Consider the following 19,529-nt stretch of genomic DNA (forward strand, 5'->3'; position numbering starts at 1 on the left):
TGTGGAGAGTTCGATGACATATAGTTCTGATATCTGAGATTGGTGTTGAATTCTCTGTGAGACAGTGAAAGTTAATTTTCCAAAATCTCCTCACCTTTTTTTCTGCATTTATTGTATAATCTTCTGAAAAAAAAGGACCACTTTCCACAGTAAAGGTTTTCATTCTATTCACAATCTTTGATAGGCAACCTAATTTTTTTCTTTATATTATTTCCTCTCTTCCTCCTCTATGATTTAAGGCCATGTTTTCCTCCTGCTCACATCGCCATGGGGACACAGTTATATTGCATTGACATGCGCACACACTCATAAGGAGAGAAGGAAAACTGTAGTTGATCTGATTAGCAGTTATTGCTTTGCTTCTTTTATTGTTATTACCACGTTGGTCTTTGTTTTCTGATTAATTTAAACCCTTGATCCGAGACTGAGAATTGACAATCAGCTTTGGTAGCCTCTTTATTTTAGGACTCTTTTCTGGGTCTATATGATGCAGAAGTGTTCTTAAACACTGTTTATCCCCAGCTCCAACGTTCTCCTGTAGCTGTCCCTGACCTTTGCCCTCCTTGTGGTGTTGGTGGTGAGAAATCAAAGTGAACAATATCTCCCCAGGGATCAATAAATAAACACATTCACTGGATTATTTCTTGTTCTGACACTACCTAAAGGTTTTTATGCTTCCTATATGAAATGTCACAACCTCCACATCCTCATCCTTCCTGGCCTCAGTAAGGGAACAAACAACTAAGAAACAATGTGCTTAATGCAAATATAGAAATTGACTTGCTGCCAAATACCTGCTCCTACCTTCTTTGGGTTAAATTATTTTACTTTGTCATCAGTTAACAGAGAGCATAATTGAAAAAATACAACGTTTTTGTTTTGTTGTTTTAGCCATTTCTAATAACAAAAAACGCTTTGGCTTCTAGCAGCTGCTCCCTTCTGAGCTTCTTATAGTAAAAGTAATTAACTTAAAGTAAACGAAAGAGGGAATTGATTAGAAAAGATAAGGTTGGTTTCAATGGCTGCTGGGTATTACAGTATCCGTATTCCCGAAGGGGATTTCTGACTGCTATCGCTTCCTGTTTGTTGTCATGTGTGTCGATCGAGACGGCACAGAGTGAAACTGACGCCCGACGGGGGAGCGCACAGGGCGGGCAGGGAGATGTAAGGACCTGGGCGCTGAAACCTTTTATCTGAAGAATGGCCTAATCGGCGATAACAGGATTGTAGTATCCCCACTAGCTCCTGACCCATATTTCCCAGGATAACGTTGTTTGCATCGCTCAAGAAGAATTAAGGGAGACTCTGATCTGGTTCAGCTGCGCGCAATCACAGCTCGAGGACCAGCGGGGGAGTTGGTGCGCTCTGGCAGAAAGCATCCAGCCTCCTCTACTCTGGAGTCAGTGTTGCTCTCCATGCCTCCGAGCCTCAGCTACCGGCCGGTATTAGCAACATTATTTGCAATGAAACCCCTATAATCCAGAATACCATCTTATTTTTTGTTTCAATCTTTACTTACTTCAAATCGGACGTAGCAAAGAAGAAACCCCACGCAACAAAACACTCTCCATCTGTCTGCAAGTTTTTGTGTGTCTGTCGCACTGGAGGGGAAGAAGCAATGGCAGTCCCGGTGAAAGCGGCGTTATCTCTCCTGGTTCTCACCGTGGCAAGTAAGTAATCCGTTCACATCCTCCCGGAATGGGACGGGACAGGGGGGCTTATGTTTTAGGGTTTTAATTACACGGTCTTGTGCTGTCCATTGTAATATAGCACACTCTCTCTGAGCTCAGAGCATGCCAATTAATATAGTAATAGGTCTGGTAAGGGTTATGAGTGAATTTAATTTAATGACACATGTGCTTTGTAACTATGACAAACCAAAGCTCCGCTCCTATAGGCCTAAGCTAATGCTCTTTGTGAGTTTAAAAAAAAATTGCGTAAATGTTTAAGCAACATATTTACTTTACAGACAGCACGTGATACCGGAAAGCAGGCCGGTGGGGAAAGAGAGTGGCGTTTTCGTGCGTCAGCACGTGATTTTACAGCATGCCTCAATTAACTAACTTGCTTCTTTTTTAACAACCATCTCATGGAGTCATAATGGAATTGCCTAATACTCGGATAGTTGTGATATTGGCGAAGGATGCAATGCTTTTGCACATACTTCCATACCCTGTTGGATGAAGTGGCTCTAATTGGGGACAACCCACACCTACTTGATGAAATCTCATGATGGTCACTGTGCCTAATGGCCTGTAGTGTGTGCCAATGCCCACTGATGATAACAACAGGGGTCGAAATGGACTGAACCTTAACTAAGTGCACTTCTACCACATGATGCAACAGTTGAAGCATGTTCTTTTTTGTTTCAAACAATTGAAGCAATGCATGAGTCGCTGTCCATGGTCCTGAATCAGGCAGGGAGGGGAATCCCGTTTAGGAGCTGTCTTTGGTGCTGAAATGTGATGTCAACGTGTCAATCCCAAGGACCCATTATGTCTGCTTCTTCAAATTCAGTGACTGGACTTGATGAATTGGTTTTCATTGGAATAAAGGCATGATGCATGCACATAATAGAAATATAAATTGATTTAATTTAATCTAAATTAAAAATAAACTAGTCAGTCAAAAAATGTCAAATTTTGGGAGTCCGTGGAAAATCTTCATTTAACCATTTGAAAAAGTTGATAATTGTACAGAAAAACATAAACGTCTAATTAATGTGTGTTTATGTATATGTCACACACATTTAGTTCACTAGGGGGGACATTATGCAGATAAAGGTCGGGTTTCACTTGTCTCTCTTTACTTGTGGTTTGCCTGCCATTATGACCTTATGGCCTTCTCCTATTTTATTCCCTTGCCCCTTACATGTGCATCTAAATCAGCAATATTATAAACTCCCTAAATCTTCAACTTATTTTAAGTGAGTCTTGATCTAGAGAACACGTTCTCTACACACGCTCTAGATCAAGTAAGTACAGTCTTTCTGCAATTTGTGCATTGGAGGTTTAGTGACCGTTCTTCTAATTGTTCCCACCCCTATTTCCTTCTATTTGTAACCTTATCTTGACCTTTTTGTTCTTTTTCATTGTCTAACATATCCAACTTGGTCTTATTTCTAGGACTCATTCACTATCACCAGTGTTCTGTCTGCAGCTAGGCATGGCATGCTTGTTACTCTTATCAAACTTCACTCTGGCTGCTACAGTAAAATGACTAAATCCAGCCAGCCACTTTGTTGTGACGTATTTGTTTTTCCTGTTGTTCTGTGCCTTGTCACTCTTTATGCAACTCACAGTCTCTTCCTGCATGCCAAATTTCTTTCTTTATTTCATCTAATATTTTTCCACTCCTTCTCTTATGCTGTAACCTATGACATATTGAGTTCCTCAACACAAACTCCTCTGTCTCCTGTCCTCTCTGACTCTCTCTTTCTCTGTATCAGCTGTAGTGAATCTGCTAATGTGTGCTATGGTTACACCAGATTATATTCTCTGCCGATTAAAAAGCTTGCAAAATGCTTTGGAGTGTGGGAGGGAAAATCACATGCTATCCGTGTGTGACAACCCAGACTCTGATTCTAGCCCTTGGGTAGTGCTTTACATGTGGGCAGAAATATGCATCTCTAAGTTTTGCCCTGGGGTTATTCTAAGGCTGCTGTTTCTCATGAATTTAAAAACTGCTTTCTCATAACTGCAGATGTATTTTGTGTCAAGAGGGTCTGGCACCAATGAGTCAACACTTTATAGTAAACTATTAGTCATTGCTTTGAGACACTTGTCTTTGAATGGAAGCAGATTAAGAGAGATATAAGTGGTTTTCCAGCCAGTGAGAGCTGCATTAGATGTATTCTAAAGAAACTTAAGCAGTGGTTAAATGTGAGAGTGACACTCGGGGAGCTGAGAACAGAAGAAAACCACTTATTCTGCTGCCATTATCTCACTTCTGTTCCTGTCGTTGCTAAGAGGAAAAGAGCAGAGCAGGACAGAAAGACACGAGGGAGAGGTTGTGACAGATAAAGAAAATCATTGGATTAAAGAAAAAAGTTGTTTCTATCCTCACAGATGGAGGATGAAATGTTTGAAGGCAAATAACCAACATTGTTCCCATGGAATACTAAAAAACACATAGGCAGTTGATGCATTGTGAGCAATGTAAAATGCCTTGCTAGAACTCAACCATGTGGCTACAGATGCATATGAGTGGCACGTGGGTGTCTTTAACAACATGACTGATACGGTCAGTGTACTGAGAAAAGCCAAAGACAGCTGAAACCTAAATTGTGATGGCTCAAGAAAAGCCAGCCCCGATGCCAAGACATTAAATAATTCACTAAACTAAAAAAGAACCTACAGGATGCAGAATTTGGATCTCTGTACACTGGGCAAAGGATGACACAGCCTGTCTGTCCATTTGCATCACCCAAACACAGCAGCAACAAAGCATATAGATGGATGTTTGTTTTGTAATGTTTTACACATTTAGTATGTTGTGAAGGAGACTGATATGTTGATTTAATCTGGTTTAGAAAGGCACGGAGAACAATCTTTGATTGTAGTTCAGTCTCCGCTTGTGAGATGATGGCATTTTTTTTATTTTTGCTGCAATGAATTATTGAGGTGGGGAGAGTGCAGCGAGGCAGACAGGAGTGTGTGTATATATGTATGTGTGCATACATGTGTGATGGGACCTGCTGGTAGACTTCCTAATGCTGCGTCTCTATTTACATTTACCTCATACCATCTCATTTTAGTGTTATCTACCGCAACCATCTATACACTTTTTTTGTTCTGGGTTTATCTTTATGCCCTCCTTTTTACATTGAAGGCAAAATGACATATCCCATTTCTCTCTGGCAGAAATCAGTGAGCCGCAAGAGAAAAACAAAGGCTGAAGCCATTAAAGCAAAGGCCACACTGTGGGCCGTGGTCGTTTGGACAAAGATTTGATAATAAATAAAAGACATTTTTGTGCTTTAGTTTTTTCTAAACAATGCCAAACAACCAACAGTGTATGCTATATATGTGTACATGTGCTGGAATAAAAGGGTTACTACAGTGATGTAGTTTTCCCCGTTCATTGAGTGAGGGGACTACAAAAGAGTGATCAAAATGCAAGCAAGATCAAGTTGCAGCAGAGGCCAAGATATCCTGATTTTTAGTCCATATAGTTTATATACTCATATAAAACACTGGTTTCTACAGTTTACATGATGAAACTATTAGTATTATTTTTGTGTTTGACCTTCCCTGGTAAATAATCAAACTTCATCAGCCCACTGGTAATTCAAGCTGTCAGCAAGTCATCAGGGTAACTTTTTTATATTTAGAATTCATACACAAAAGACATGATAATGCTATTGTTACTCCTCATGAAGAGTAAAATGAACTTCATGTGTGCAGTCAGTGGAGTCGCCCTATAATAGAAGCCGTCGTTCATTTTAGCGGCACAGATTAAGATTGTAGTTCAATGACATACTAAACAGGTTCCTGACAATTCTTTACATTTTGTGGCCAACTTTAAGTCACTCCTTGGCGGTTTAGAAACTCTTGCTATTTATTGAGGCTTTTAATCCAATTAACCAACGCACAACAACAAATAAAGCTGAAACAATGAGCTGGACTAACAGGATTTATAGAGAGTGTGGTCTAAACTCCCAGGCAACCAAAAACTTGCTTTAATTAATACAAAAAAACTTTGTACCATTATACAGCAGATTGTGTCCTTATTCCATATAAACAATGCATTGTTGTCAGGATGTGATCCCATTAAGCAAAGTGTATAACTGAGATTTCCCATGAATCATCACCATAATACGACATGATCCTTTTTCATTTTATCAGATGATTATACTAATCTGGGAATTGTTTTAGCCAACACTCCTTGCTGATGTTTGTTGTTTATTGTGTGTTTATCCTCTTCTCCTTTAATAGGACTCTGCCTCTGCTTTGTCTAATCCTGACAGACATAGCTCTGGGTTTCAGAGCTCTCTGAAGACATTTACCCTCAAGGTTTAGTGCTATGTTGTAGTCTCTCTGATGTCTCTTCTGCCGTCTCCTTTTCAGATGGAAGCCAGCTGAGGTTAATCTGGACTGAGCAAGTGTACAATATATCTCTATTTACTGCACCTGCCTTCAAAGCTCAGTGCCTCTTTTTCACTTTGATTCCGACATGTCTCAGAAAACATTATTTTGGATATATAGTGATATGACAGTTGGCAGAATTGCTAAAAACCAGTGCAAGTCAAAATAAACAATATTTGTAGTTCTCTAAAAATGCCAACTGCATGGGATGTCTGGACACAAGTATCAGTGTCAGTTCAGACATGTTTGCACACCTGTATCAATGTAAATGGTTAACAATACACAATATCTTGTACTGAAATTGTTGTTCCTTATACACCTGAAATTAAACATGGCCAAACAGCTGTCGTATAGCTGTCATATGTTATGCTAGCATAGTGTCAAACTCTACAGCTTAGACTATTCAAGGCAGTTAGATGATAGAAAACCACTGCAAAAAGTTATACAACTCTTCAACGGTCCCATGGCACAAAAATGTCACTTTATGAGGTTTTTTACCATTAATATGCATTCCCCCAGCCTGCCTAGCCCCCCCCCCCCCAGTGGCTAGAAATGGCGATCCCTGGGTATCCTGCTCTGCCTTTGAGATTATTAAAGCTCAGATGGACCAATTTGGAATCTTCCCGATATGTTGTCATAAGGAGCAAGGTTACCTCCCCTTTCTCTGCTTTGCCCGCTCACAGAATTTGGCCAGCCCATGAGAAAGAGAGAGACCACATGGTTTTCAAACAAGCAAAGCATGGCAGTTGGTCAAGGCCACACCCCTACCCTCCACCTTGCTCTGCCTCAATAGCATGTAAAGCTACAGACAAGAAATGGCCCAGCCTAAGGAAAGCTCATTGTGGGACTGGCTCTACTGACTGTAAAGGCTGAATTTCATATATAAAAGCATCCAAAAAGCAGTATGTCATGGGACCTTTCAATTACAGGGGTCTCAGAATTAGATCACCTCCAAACCTTTTATCAGTTTTTCTGTTGCATAAAGGTGAATTTAGTTGGCTGCCAAGGGCAGACCACAGTTTCCTCTGTGCTCGCTGTGGTCTGGACAGACATCACTTCCAGTAGGCTACATAACAGACGACTGACAGTTTTTATCCCTTACTGCAACATCAACACAATTTCTTCCTACACCTGACCTCCCTTGCTGAATCATCTGTCTGTCAAGTCTTGAATCGTTGTTTCCAGATATAGGTCTCTAGCTAAAAGCAAGTCTGGCTGTGAGAGGCTTAGTTTTCCAAAACATGTAATTAAACAATAAAACCACATATGTTTTACAGCAGAGCTTCTACATTTTCTTTCAGTGTCTTTCCCCTTACAAATTAGAGAATATATCGGGGACCCCCTTCATGGATGTACTTGGCCTATTTCGTACACTTCTATTAGTCTTAGTTATGTGAGAGAACAACACAATTGTATTAGAAAGACATTAGACATCTGACATTGGTTTGACTTGTTACAGATATTTTTAACAACTCAATAAAGCAAATTGTGGACATAAATGCATGCCTCACAAACAGCGAGAGTAGCAGCAATGTTTATTAGCACTGTTATCAAAGATGTGTGGGAACAGGTAGGCAGGCTAAAGTCCAAAAGTGGAGGAAAAGGTAGAAACCCCCCAAAAGGACACAAAATTACAGAACAAAAGAATTGAAATCGGTGACAGACACAGCAGACAACAGCAATGTAAACTGGGGACTTGATGTGCAAATTGGGAGCAGGTGTGCAAGTGCTGGACAAGGAGAGAACAACAGAAAATACAAAGGACTGGTGGACTGACAGTGCTAAGCTGAATGTAAAGGTCCGGACCTCTCCATGCATATAGAGATTAGTGACTTCTCTGGTTCTCAGGTGTCTTGTTCATGTTCCCAAGATAGCTATGAGATTAAGATTAATCTTTATTATCATACTTTCCTTTTTGAAGATGAGTTTTATGGTGAGATATACACAGTTTTGACCTCTTATGTAATCCACCCCTCCCATTTCTTTCTTGTCACCACCAGTTTCAACACATTCTTACTCACATCACGTAAAATACGGATGCCCTTGCCGTTTGATATTGACATTAAATGTCACCTTTAGCACTTGGTCGGGACTATTGCCGTCCCTTCTGACATTGTTATGTTAAGAATGAGATCAAGGGTGGGCTTACGTTTCCGTGACACGTGGGAATGATGGTCAAAGAAGAAAGTGACTTTAGGGAGACGAGCCCTGGTTTCCTGTGTGAAAGTCTTGGGTTTGACCATAGACCGTTAATATATACGGTCTATGGGTTTGACCCATCCACCATCCCAATCAACTTCCCTGGGCGTAATTTCTGCCTTACATACTACTTGCTAAACCACGTATAGCTGCTGCTCTCCCCAGTACGCTTTACGAACACACTGAACGGAACCTTTTTTTTGTCCCTTTAGACGCTGACAGCCGCTGTCCAAACGTCCGTATTTTATGAGTTCGGAGTGAGAATGCCAATTTATACAATACCAAGTAAAGTAAGAAGTAAAAAGTAAGCAGAATAGCCGAAGTTAACACTCATATCAAGCAAACTCTATTTATAAAGCATAAACAACGCGGTGACAATGCCTTCCAGAAAACAAGGGATGTAAAAACTGATAAAAGAAAAGAGGAAAGAACAAGTACAAGACACGAGAGAAAAGGCTTTTATATGAAAGTGGGTATGACAGAGCGTGTGTGGCTTGTATGGGAGCATGAGAGAAAACCAGGTTAACATTTATATTTTCAATGGAGGGACAGAAGATATGCAGAAATGCAGCCATAAAAAAGTGCAAATCAGAGTCACAGTCAGTTTTTTTTGCAATGGATCTCCACATTTTAGGGTTCTTTTCTATGATTTATGAGGTAATTATAGTAATATACTTCCAAAACTCTGCATTCATTGGGCAATAACAGATCATATGTTCATATCACATTAAGCTTAGCGTAAGTTCAGTCTGGAAGACTAACTTATGTTACTCACTCATTCTAAATCACCTCACTCTCCATCTCCACTCTCCTCCGGCTGATTAGGGCTGTGGACTCTTTTAGTTAAACCAACCAGATTTAGCAACAGTCTCTATCAGCCAATCACACTCTTGCTTTGAATACTTGAACAAGAAATGTTCTCTTTCGTTGCTGTTAGCTTTCAGTGTGAATCGTTGTGACCCTCCTCCTCCCCGTTCACCTCCAGTTCATCATTTCCAGCTCCCAGGTCTGAGCTCTCCAGAGCTTGCTCCTCTTCTTAATCATCCAGATGTCAGATCCTCTTCAGTCATCACGATCACGATTGGTCTAGAACCCAACGGTCCAGAATCCATCGGGGGTATCCCACAATACTCACGGCTTCTCGGCCCCCTCTTAAATGTGATGAATAATGATGTGGGAATTAAATGATGTCGCGATGAGGACTGTTTGCCAAAAACTTTTCTCATTTATCAGTTATTGCATGTTATTCAATAATTGTTCACTCAAAATGAGGTCTCTCTTGATTGAACTGCTTTGTAACAGTCAGTTCTAATGGAACATTTTAATTGGAGAAACGTTTCTTTTCTTAAATACACAAGCCAAAACATGGGACTCGGAAATTGTTTTCAAAAGTTTAAAATGTATAAAAGTCTAGCAACGTCCATGTTATAAACCACTCACTATCACTGAAGCTCTGTCACCCAGTCAGACATTGTGCTTTGTTGATTAAATGGATAAAATCAACCCTGCTGAAGAGTCAACAATGATCAGAGAGGTGTCAAAGAAGTCAGATGGGATTATAATTTTAGGTCTTGTGTCTTTTATAGAATGCCTTACTTCAAAGACTTTTATTAGTGCTTAATATGGTTGAGGTCTTATGATCACTGTTACACCTACTTCATTTCTGTTTAATTTATTACTGTACCATTTGTAAGGCAGCTACTATAATATTGTGAAATTTGTTTTAAAATAAGAGCAACCTAACCCAATTTAAACTATGTCACACCCCTTTCAGATATGATTTATCCCATTAGACTGTAGAGCTCGAAAGTTAACTCAAAGTTGCATTAAATGTGAGGCCATCTGACTTTTACCTATTCACATCTGTAGGCTCAAACTGGGTCAATTACTAAGACCACCCTCTGCATCTGGCTCCAGGTGTCTAGTCACCATACCTGCTTGTTTAAGACACACACATTCAATATAAGGCACCCTCATCACACCATGCACTCTTGCCATTATTGCATCATCTGAAGACTCCACTGAGATGATGAAATTAGGGAAGTCCTTTGAGGCAGTTGTGCAGGGCTGCGTTTGGAAATTTTTTGCAAGGCATCAGACTGACTTTTCTTCTTTTTTTATTTTATTTTGTTTTAGCCTAATGAAACAGAATAAATTGAAAAGCTTTCATGAGGCTTAGACAGATAAGATTCATGGGACACACATAATGTTTTATGCTAACTAAAATAAAATTTTCCTTGCTTTATTGGTTCAGATTTTGATATCAAATACAGCTGTATATGCCCATTTATTTTACAATATGGACAGAAAACACCATATACATTTTCAAGATGAATAGGATCAATGATGAATCCCTTTTAGTAACAACTGCTTGCTGAGCAAAGACTAGCAAAGGAAGGGGTCAGCACTTCTGCACTCTATAGCACAAGTACATCCTCAAAGTAAGATGCTAATGTTGACTGGAATTTGGTCACTATGTGTTGGACGTGATGAATTTGAGGATTTCTCCTTTGCAAATCCAACCAATAGCTATTAAGGTATATGAATTGTACAATAAGGAAGGCTAACTTCAATGTTTTTTGAAGCTTTTTGTAATGGTCTGAATAAAAAAAACATACTACTAAATAAAATGAATGTGACAATATGTCAGCAAGTGTTGGACTAAGGTTGGCCAAACAATTGAGAACCAACAGACTGTGTATTTTCATTCAAAATTGCAGACTGTTGGCTTACATAGTACATGGTTGGACAAATGAACAATCACATAACACACAAAATTGTTTTTCAACTGTGTGTGTGTGTGTGTGTGTGTGTGTGTGTGTGTGTGTGTGTGTGTGTGTGTGTGTGTGTGCGCGTGTGGGTGTGTCTAGCTGCCTTGTGTGCGGAGGTGGAGGAGCGGCTGGTGAGTCACCTGTTGTCACCAGACCGCTACAACAAGCTGATCAGACCAGCTGTCAACAATAGCCAGCAGGTCACCATTTACATCCAGGTGTCTCTGGCCCAGCTGATCAACGTGGTGAGGAAACACACACTTGTTACAAATCCATACATGCTGTTATTATAGATACAAATCTTTCTAATTTAGATAATTCAAGAAAGTATATGGTGGAGGATTATTTTATTAGGATGAGTTCAGCCATTCACAAACCCTCATCCTGACTGTGTTTCAGAATGAGAGGGAGCAGATCATGACCACCAACTGTTGGCTCAGTCAGGTTTGTGTCGCCAATGGTCCTCTTCTTCTCCTTTCTGTGTGTGTATGTGTCTAACTGTTAAAAATGTTTTGTTTTGCCAGATAAGGGTTGACTGAACCAGTGTATGTATTGCTATGCATGAACTTAAATGTGGTTTGTTTCTGTTTGCATGTATATCTCTTTTAAATTTCTCTATTTCTAATGTGTGCATATGTGTGTGCACTTCCTAATCAGGTATGGAATGACTACAGATTAATGTGGGACCCTAATAAGTATGAGGGAATCAAGAAAATCCGGCTCCCGTCACAACACATCTGGCTGCCTGACATCGTCCTCTACAACAAGTACGTCTGATTTTACAAGACATGATGTGCATGTCTGTGTGTATGTGTAAAACTAAGTAATTAAAAGAGAAACAGAACACAAGCAACGAGCATATTTATTCAAAAGCCCCATTTTCCTGAAAGGTTTTCTTATATCCTCTTATTTTTTCTATCCTTTTATCTCACTTTTTTATCCCACTTTTCATCTCTTTTAGGATAATGAATGCAAGCTAAATGTTTGTTAACACTGTCTAGACTGTCTACAGACAGTCTCATAATGATGAGTGATCTTTGAAGGGATGAAAGATTATAGGTTTTACAGAGTTAAAAGTTACAACATGGTTCAGGATTATGCTATGTACAGTGGATCAATACAATCAAATCATAGCCTTTACAATAATAGGTGTCAATAGATATAACTGCACTATAACACTCTTTCCCCACATTCAAACTACTCAGGACAACAAAACATTAATGTGAGAAAGTTTTCACTTGTGCACATCTAAAAATCGTCATGCAGCTGTATAAAATAACTGCAAGGGAAAATCAATACATGAGAATGTTAATGCTGTAATAAGTTCATTCAAGGATAAATTAGCCCCACTGCATCTATCCACTGGAGTGTTAGCTGGCAGACTCACACAAAAGCTTTTGGGCCTCACCTCATCTGTCACACATATAGGTCAACATCTGGGTCTTTTCTATCTGTTAGCTTCTTTTACAGCATTAACAGTTAACTTCAATTATAAAAATTGTAGTTAACATTACATTAACATTACACATTAAAGTACAGAGAAAACAGGGGCTTGAATTTTAGGCACAATTTTGCTTTAATGTCTACTTCATTTTAAAATCATGGTGCTTTGATTGGTCTGTTTGGTCTGTTCTTTCTTGATTTAATTGTGAGTAATATGAGTCCTTTACAAGGAAAATAGTTCATTATACATTAAAAGTCCAAAAACGCATATGAAAAATCAAAAAATGAAAACTGCATTTATGGATAGGAGAAAAATGTGCACTGGTTTATTGGCATTTTAAAAACAACAACAATCACAATTGTCTTGGGAAGCGCTAAGCCAAACAGGAAATGTACATATTTTGCCTCTAACGTGGGTGTGACATAGATTTTATGGTAAAATCCACAAGAAACAGTTGGAGCGGTTGATTAAGTTATAGTACCGACTATATTGTAGTGTAAAGAGAAGTATTTCCACTCTTGGTTTTGGGTAACCAGAGTAAAAAGTCACATGATACTGCAGGGCCCTTGGTGGATGAGATGGTAGAGACGTATGGTTCTGCCTGTATATAATGCCTACCTTGTTGGTCAACAAAGTTTGGGTTTTCACAAAACGGTTCATTGAGTACAGGAAAACTGACAGGTCCACTACTCTGTTCTTTTTAAATCAATGCTTTTTTTAAATAGTTGTTGGTTTCCTATACTGAAGTTGCATTGTTAAAATTGTATGACAATGTCATCTGTTTTTATATTTTTAGCTTTTTTAGTTTTTAACTCAGCTCTTCAATGTTATATTTCTTATACTGCACTGTAACTTTTTATTCTTGTATTTATCTGTCTTTAATTTCTTGATTGTTTTTAGCTGCTCTTTAATGTTTTATGTAAAGCACTTTGACTTGCCTTGTTGCTGAATTGTGCTGTACAAATAAAGCTGCACGGCCTAAGCAGAAGGTGGTCCATTATAGGGAAATGAGGGACATGAAAATGTTGTCAACATAGACTAAAGTCAGAACAACCCCTAGGTTGGGAACCACTGGACTTATGGACTAAACTAGCTAACTGCATGTAAGTAGTTAAAACAGGTTCCACTTGCAGCAGCTACAACAGTAAAATGATCCATGGCCATTGGTCATTGGCAATCCTATTTTTCTGTGGAATGAGTACTATATGAATGCTATAAGTATATTTAGCAAGTAATACTTTTGAACTTTTACTTAAGTATGATTTTTAATTTAGCTATTCTTGTTATGGAGTATTTTTAACATCATTGTACTGATATGCTTAATGTGAAAATGTTTAGTTTTATGTTTTTATTTCTGTTTAAAAACACATCTAGGGACGGCATTGGAAACTAGCAATAGCTATAAATGTTATTATAATTCTACATGTCTTAGCATCTGTCACTATTCAAATAAACATGAAATGAAAACTTTTACTTAGTATATATAAAGATCATAGTAATTTATACACCACTGGCAACCTGTTGCTACTCTTGAACCGGTAGATGCAAACATGTTGGACTGAGATAGTTAAAAACACTTCCACAAATAGATCCCTTTAGTTGTTGTGGAGGTTTCAATCATACTACATGATAATCATCAGTTTCAAGAATAAAGAATGAACTTTGACGGGTTTATAGCTGTGTGGATACGTAGCTTTTGTGATTTGGTCAGCAGTGTTACCCCACAGTTTATACAGGAGTGGCAGGCATTACACTTTTATGAGCATTGATTGCTGTCCAGTTAAAGACCCCGTAAAGAGCATAATGGCTTAAAAGGCAAAATGATAGGAGATGATCAGCACTACTTTACGATTTCAGGTCGAGGTCTCTAGCCAAGTGTGGGGGATCAGAGGTTGCAGTAAACAGGTGGGGCCTCTGCATTTTTAATTAGTCTGCACATTCACAGCAGGGCCCAAAGCTTTAGAGTCCGAGTGTGATGGTTGAATTCCTGACCTGCTTTATAATTGATAGGCCACTTATCTATAATGCAGCACCTTCAGCCTTGGAAAAAGTCAGTCTCAGCAGATTTGAGGTAAGGAGAAGGGGGGAAGTTGTTGCCATGTTGTTGGGATGTGCCCCAGGTTGAGCTCCTCCCTTAAGATGATCATACAACATCAGTTAACTTCCAACACACAACACTGTGCATGTGTCTCCTCTGCAGAAATACGGTTACAATTGTGATTCTGTTGTTTTTTGAAGCTATCAGGCAGGTAACAATGAAGTCACACTAGCATTAGGTGATTAGTTTCTCTGTTCATGCTTCCCTGGCTCAGCTACCAGCTTGGTCCACCATCCCAACCTGCTCCTTGAAAGCTTACCTTTTGGTATTGTTGATTTGAAAACTATTTACTATTCATGTGTGTGTTTGTGAATGTGGTGGATAAATTATTCAGATTCTTTACTCAAGTAAAAGTAACAATTCAACCATCCAAAAAGCAGGTTAAATAAAGTAAGGCAACCCAGACTAATTGCCTCTTCATCCAGTTACCTATGGGGAACCCAAGGTGTTCCCAGGTCAAATAGAATTCATAGTCTCTCCAATGTGTTGCCTTAGGGTGTCCCTTCCAGTTGGATATTCCTTGAATTCCTTTACAGTGAGATATCCAGGGGGCATCCTAATTAAATACTTGAAACCTTCAACCAGCCCCTTTCAGTGCAGCAGCATTTCTGTTCTGACTTCCTTACCCTGTTCCTGTCCGTAATATCACATGTGAAGATGGTAAGGATGTGTTTTTGAATGAGAGATATTCTTCAACTATGATTAGTCATGATCCTACCAGTTTCTCTTCGAGTGCTTTGACTTCACATTTCTCCTTTTCTTTGCTTACTTCGTACCTTTTCCCCTTTCAGTGCTGATGGGACCTATGAAGTCTCCTTCTACTCTAATGCCGTGGTCTCCAACAATGGCGAGGTGGCCTGGCTCCCACCAGCCATCTACAAGTCGGCCTGCAAAATTGAAGTCCGTGATTTCCCTTTTGACCAGCAGAACTGCACCCTCAAGTTTCGCTCCTGGACCTACGACCACACTGAGATCGATCTCATCCTCCTCAGTGATTTCGCTTCACGTGATGACTTCAAACCCAGTGGGGAGTGGGATATTGTTTCACTGCCAGGACGCAAGAATGAAGACCCTAATGACATCAGGTATCTGGACATCACCTATGACTTTATCATCAAGAGAAAACCTCTTTTCTACACCATCAACCTGATCATTCCCTGCATCCTGATCACGTCACTGGCTATTCTGGTGTTCTACCTCCCATCAGACTGTGGTGAGAAGATGACTCTCTGTATCTCTGTCCTCTTGGCCCTGACTGTGTTTTTACTCCTTATCTCAAAGATTGTGCCACCCACGTCTTTAGCAGTGCCTCTGATTGGAAAGTACCTGATGTTTTCAATGGTGCTGGTCACCTTCTCCATCGTCACCAGCGTTTGTGTCCTCAATGTGCACCATCGGTCTCCCAGCACGCACACCATGCCTCCTTGGGTCAAACGCATTTTCCTGTACCGGCTCCCCTCTTACCTCTTTATGCGGAGACCTGGTAGCTCCAACATCCGTGAGAAATTCCGGAAAAGACACCAGCAGCGCTCATACTCTGACCAGAAGCTGCGTGGAGCCGAGGGAGGTTCTGGAAGTCCTGCAGGAATGGCAGACTCCCCCTCATCCTTCTTTGTGAATGAGGAGTCGGCCAAACGCTATGGATGGAGGATCGGCGACTTGCCAGAGAACACGGAGTTCAGGAAGAGGATGACGCTCAAGTGCAACATTAACGTGGAGGATGCGGTGGATGGGGTGCGCTACATTGCTGAAAAGATGAAAAGCGAGGATGATGATGAAGGGGTAAGTGTATCTGCATGTGTGTCAAAAGTCTAAATATGTGCAGCATTCTTCACAAACTTTTCTTTTGCCTACTTGTTGTTTCTTATGGCAGGCTAGCCACAACAAGACAGGACAGAGTAAAGTTAAGCCACACTAGCACATGGATAGCAATATTGATTTATTAGCCAGTCCACCACTTCCATGGCGGTACCGTAAGGTTGACATTTGTGTTTCTGAGTGAAATATCTTGACAGCTATTTAAGTGTTTGCATTAAGAGTTGGTAAAGACATTCATGGTGCCCAATGGGTCAATCATAATGACTTTGTTGATCCCCTGATTTAACACCACGAGCAGGTCATACGGTTTAAATGTGCTATATCTACTAAACATCAGCCTATTAACATCGTCATTTTGTTATTTTTTGTCATGTTTACAATAGCATTTACCTCAAATCACCACCTCTTAATGTCTTTGTGTTCAAGATATCTATTATTTTTTTGTTGATTCATAGTGACAAAAAGGTTTCTGTTACAATACAAAATGTAACTTGTTACCTATTTTAAAACTGGACAAAATCTGAACAAGCATGTTCATGATGTTCATTTAAAATATGACCTCTCTCTGCAGATCATTGAAGACTGGAAGTACGTAGCCATGGTGATTGACCGTCTCTTCCTGTGGATCTTTGTGTTTGTGTGTGTGGTCGGAACACTGGGCCTCTTCATGCAACCTCTGTTCCAGAATTACAACACTCCCATTATTGATGAGTTAGATCATAACTGAAAGCTGAAACGTCATCATAAACTTTGAGTGCCACCCCTAGAAACAGAGCTCTGACAACATTTGAACACACAAACTCACATGTCCGCCTCGCACCACACTCTCACTGGGACATTATATTAATGCACTTTAGCCCGCGTCCACAACCTAATCCCTTCATTACTTCCACTCCTTCATCCTCCATGTGCCATCCTCTGCTCCAATCATCTTTAATCAATGGATAACTCTGGTTTTAACAAATTGGGTCATATTTTTGCAGTGTGGCCATCATTCAGTACATGAAAATCATACTGTAACTGGAGATCTGGGAAAGTGGACGCAACACGATGTATGTGCCCCAACCACTTGTTTACCAGGAAACCCGCAAACCCCCCGGTTAGCCAAACTTATTTGAATGAGAAGCAAAAGAGGCGAACAGTAAATTTATAACTTTAAATGTCTGTTGTACCATCAATCAGAGTTGATTTACTTCCTGTTTCAACATTGGCCCAGCTTACTTATCGTAATTATAAGTGTACACAGCAAATACTTTGGTGTGTGCAATGATATCATTATCAAAAGAAATCATAGCTGAAACTATGAAAAGCCCCACTTCATTATTAACCATAATCATTAATAACATGAAGTGAAACCACCATTCAGCCATGATAGTCTATTTTTGGGATCAGTATAGATTTGGAGTGTCCAACAACTGAAATGTAGCATTAGTTTAAAAAGAAAACCTTTATTTGACATTTTTAATTTGAAAGTGTGTTCCTCCAACGCTGTTCACAAAGGTTACCCGGCCAACAGCAACTCAGGACTTTTTCTGTTTAGAACACATTTGGTTTTGCTCTTTTCTACCACCCTATCTCTCTGTGACTTAATCAAATTCTAATGACCCTAACATGACATTATTAGGGCATGCATGCAAACAACAAGCACTGTTCTTTATCGGCTCTAAAAGAGAAACAGAAACTCACAAGCAGAATTCTTTTGGAGATACGTGCCTCACGTTAACAACACATCCCCTGCAGAAGAGAAGATGAATCCCTTCTGTCTAGATTCATAGAAGAAGATCACCTCCCTGTCCTTTTGCCAATAGCACACATACTGTATGAATTTTTAATATTTGCCTTGAAAATGAGAGCGATAGGGGACAAAAAACAGCTAACTGTTGGCCTGTTCAAATAAAAATGTGTGTGTGAGAGGGTGCCCAGTCTGTATATGTGTGGACTGATAATAATAATGATAATAACAATAATAATAATAATAATAATAATAATAATAATAGTAATAATAGACTGATCAAATGTATGACAAGCTGTTGTTGTGATGTTTAAAAGCAGTCATGTTTTAGATGCTATAGTGCTGTAAAAAAAGTTAAACTTCAAACCAATGACTACTAGGCATTTGTTACTTACCATGCTTCTTTTAAAGGTACAGTACACTTGTTTCATGAAAGCAGTGCCAGCCAGCATCCATCACCAAGGAAACCAGCAGCAATAATATTCTAAAGTATTTTATACACACCGACCTGGGTAAAATTAGACAAACAGCCTGGCTCTTCACTTGCTTTATCTTCCATCATATTGTATGCCCTATTGTTGCAGTCTGCTCTTAGAGATTTTTCTTAAATCAGTGTCTAGTAATTATTTCCAAGAGGTATTATAACTCAACACAATCCTCAATCACAATGCTGTCTGTCACTGCTACCAATGGGAGCCAAGGAATAGGTGTGCTCTACTAATCCAGCTGTATTCTTTCATCTTTGATTTTTCAGTGGATGGTATGAATTCCTTTCACCTTTGTTTTCCACTGGCCAGTCATGTTGTTGAGTTTTGTTGTCAAAACAATAAATGCTGAGAATTATAGAAACTGTGATGGGAGCTGATGTCATGATAGCTGGAACAATAAAGGGAAATGAAAGCAACAAGCAGACCTGATAAATCCTGCAGTCTTTCATTCAGCATTATAAACATGTCTCAGTTTCTATATTAAACTCTTTTTGAGACATTGCTCTCTGTCTCTCATCCAGCTTTTCCTCTCTTAACAGGTTATTTGAGTATCACCTCATTGAGGACACAATACAGTAAAAGCTTAAACTTAATCCAGGCTCTTTTCTCCTACCCCACACATGTTCAGCCACGTTGAGACGACTCAAAACTAAGCACAATCTCCAGGCAGTTGGCATTTTGGACAGAAGTTCCTGAAGTGTATGTCCTCTTTGTGAATGTGTGTGAACTCTCCGGGGCCAGGGCTACATTTTATAGTCCGCTGACTAAGGCTTCATTAGACAGTCTTGTATCCCCAAGGTTTGCAACTTTGCCTTCTGTTAACCTAAGATGGCAGCAAGGCGGTATTACTGCTAAAGGAACAGCATGTGAATGAATACACAAATGCTCATCTG

The 19,529-nt window shown here is 39.6% G+C and overlaps 1 protein-coding gene across 1 annotated transcript; it reads left to right on the plus strand.

Moving 5' to 3' along the window:
• The first annotated feature begins 1,016 nt into the window (after positions 1-1,016).
• Positions 1,017-19,069, plus strand: LOC117952076 (neuronal acetylcholine receptor subunit beta-2-like). The gene is made up of 6 exons (XM_034884176.1): positions 1,017-1,670; positions 11,156-11,301; positions 11,456-11,500; positions 11,714-11,823; positions 15,390-16,380; positions 16,988-19,069. The coding sequence occupies exons 1-6, from the start codon at positions 1,619-1,621 to the stop codon at positions 17,141-17,143; spliced, it is 1,500 nt and encodes a 499-aa protein (XP_034740067.1). The 5' UTR covers positions 1,017-1,618; the 3' UTR covers positions 17,144-19,069.
• Positions 19,070-19,529: the final 460 nt, after the last annotated feature.

Source organism: Etheostoma cragini, chromosome 10 (assembly GCF_013103735.1).
Source record: "Etheostoma cragini isolate CJK2018 chromosome 10, CSU_Ecrag_1.0, whole genome shotgun sequence".
Taxonomy (NCBI): Eukaryota; Metazoa; Chordata; class Actinopteri; order Perciformes; family Percidae; genus Etheostoma; species Etheostoma cragini.

What these genes read in the sequence shown, in the direction of transcription:
- LOC117952076 (XM_034884176.1), top strand. Translation starts at nt 1,619, where the DNA reads ATGGCAGTCCCGGTGAAAGCGGCGTTATCTCTCCTGGTTCTCACCGTG. An exon ending in CCTGGTTCTCACCGTGGCAA is followed by an intron (nt 1,671 to 11,155) that starts GTAAGTAATCCG and finishes GGGTGTGTCTAG; the next exon opens with CTGCCTTGTGTGCGGAGGTG. An exon ending in TGGCCCAGCTGATCAACGTG is followed by an intron (nt 11,302 to 11,455) that starts GTGAGGAAACAC and finishes ACTGTGTTTCAG; the next exon opens with AATGAGAGGGAGCAGATCAT.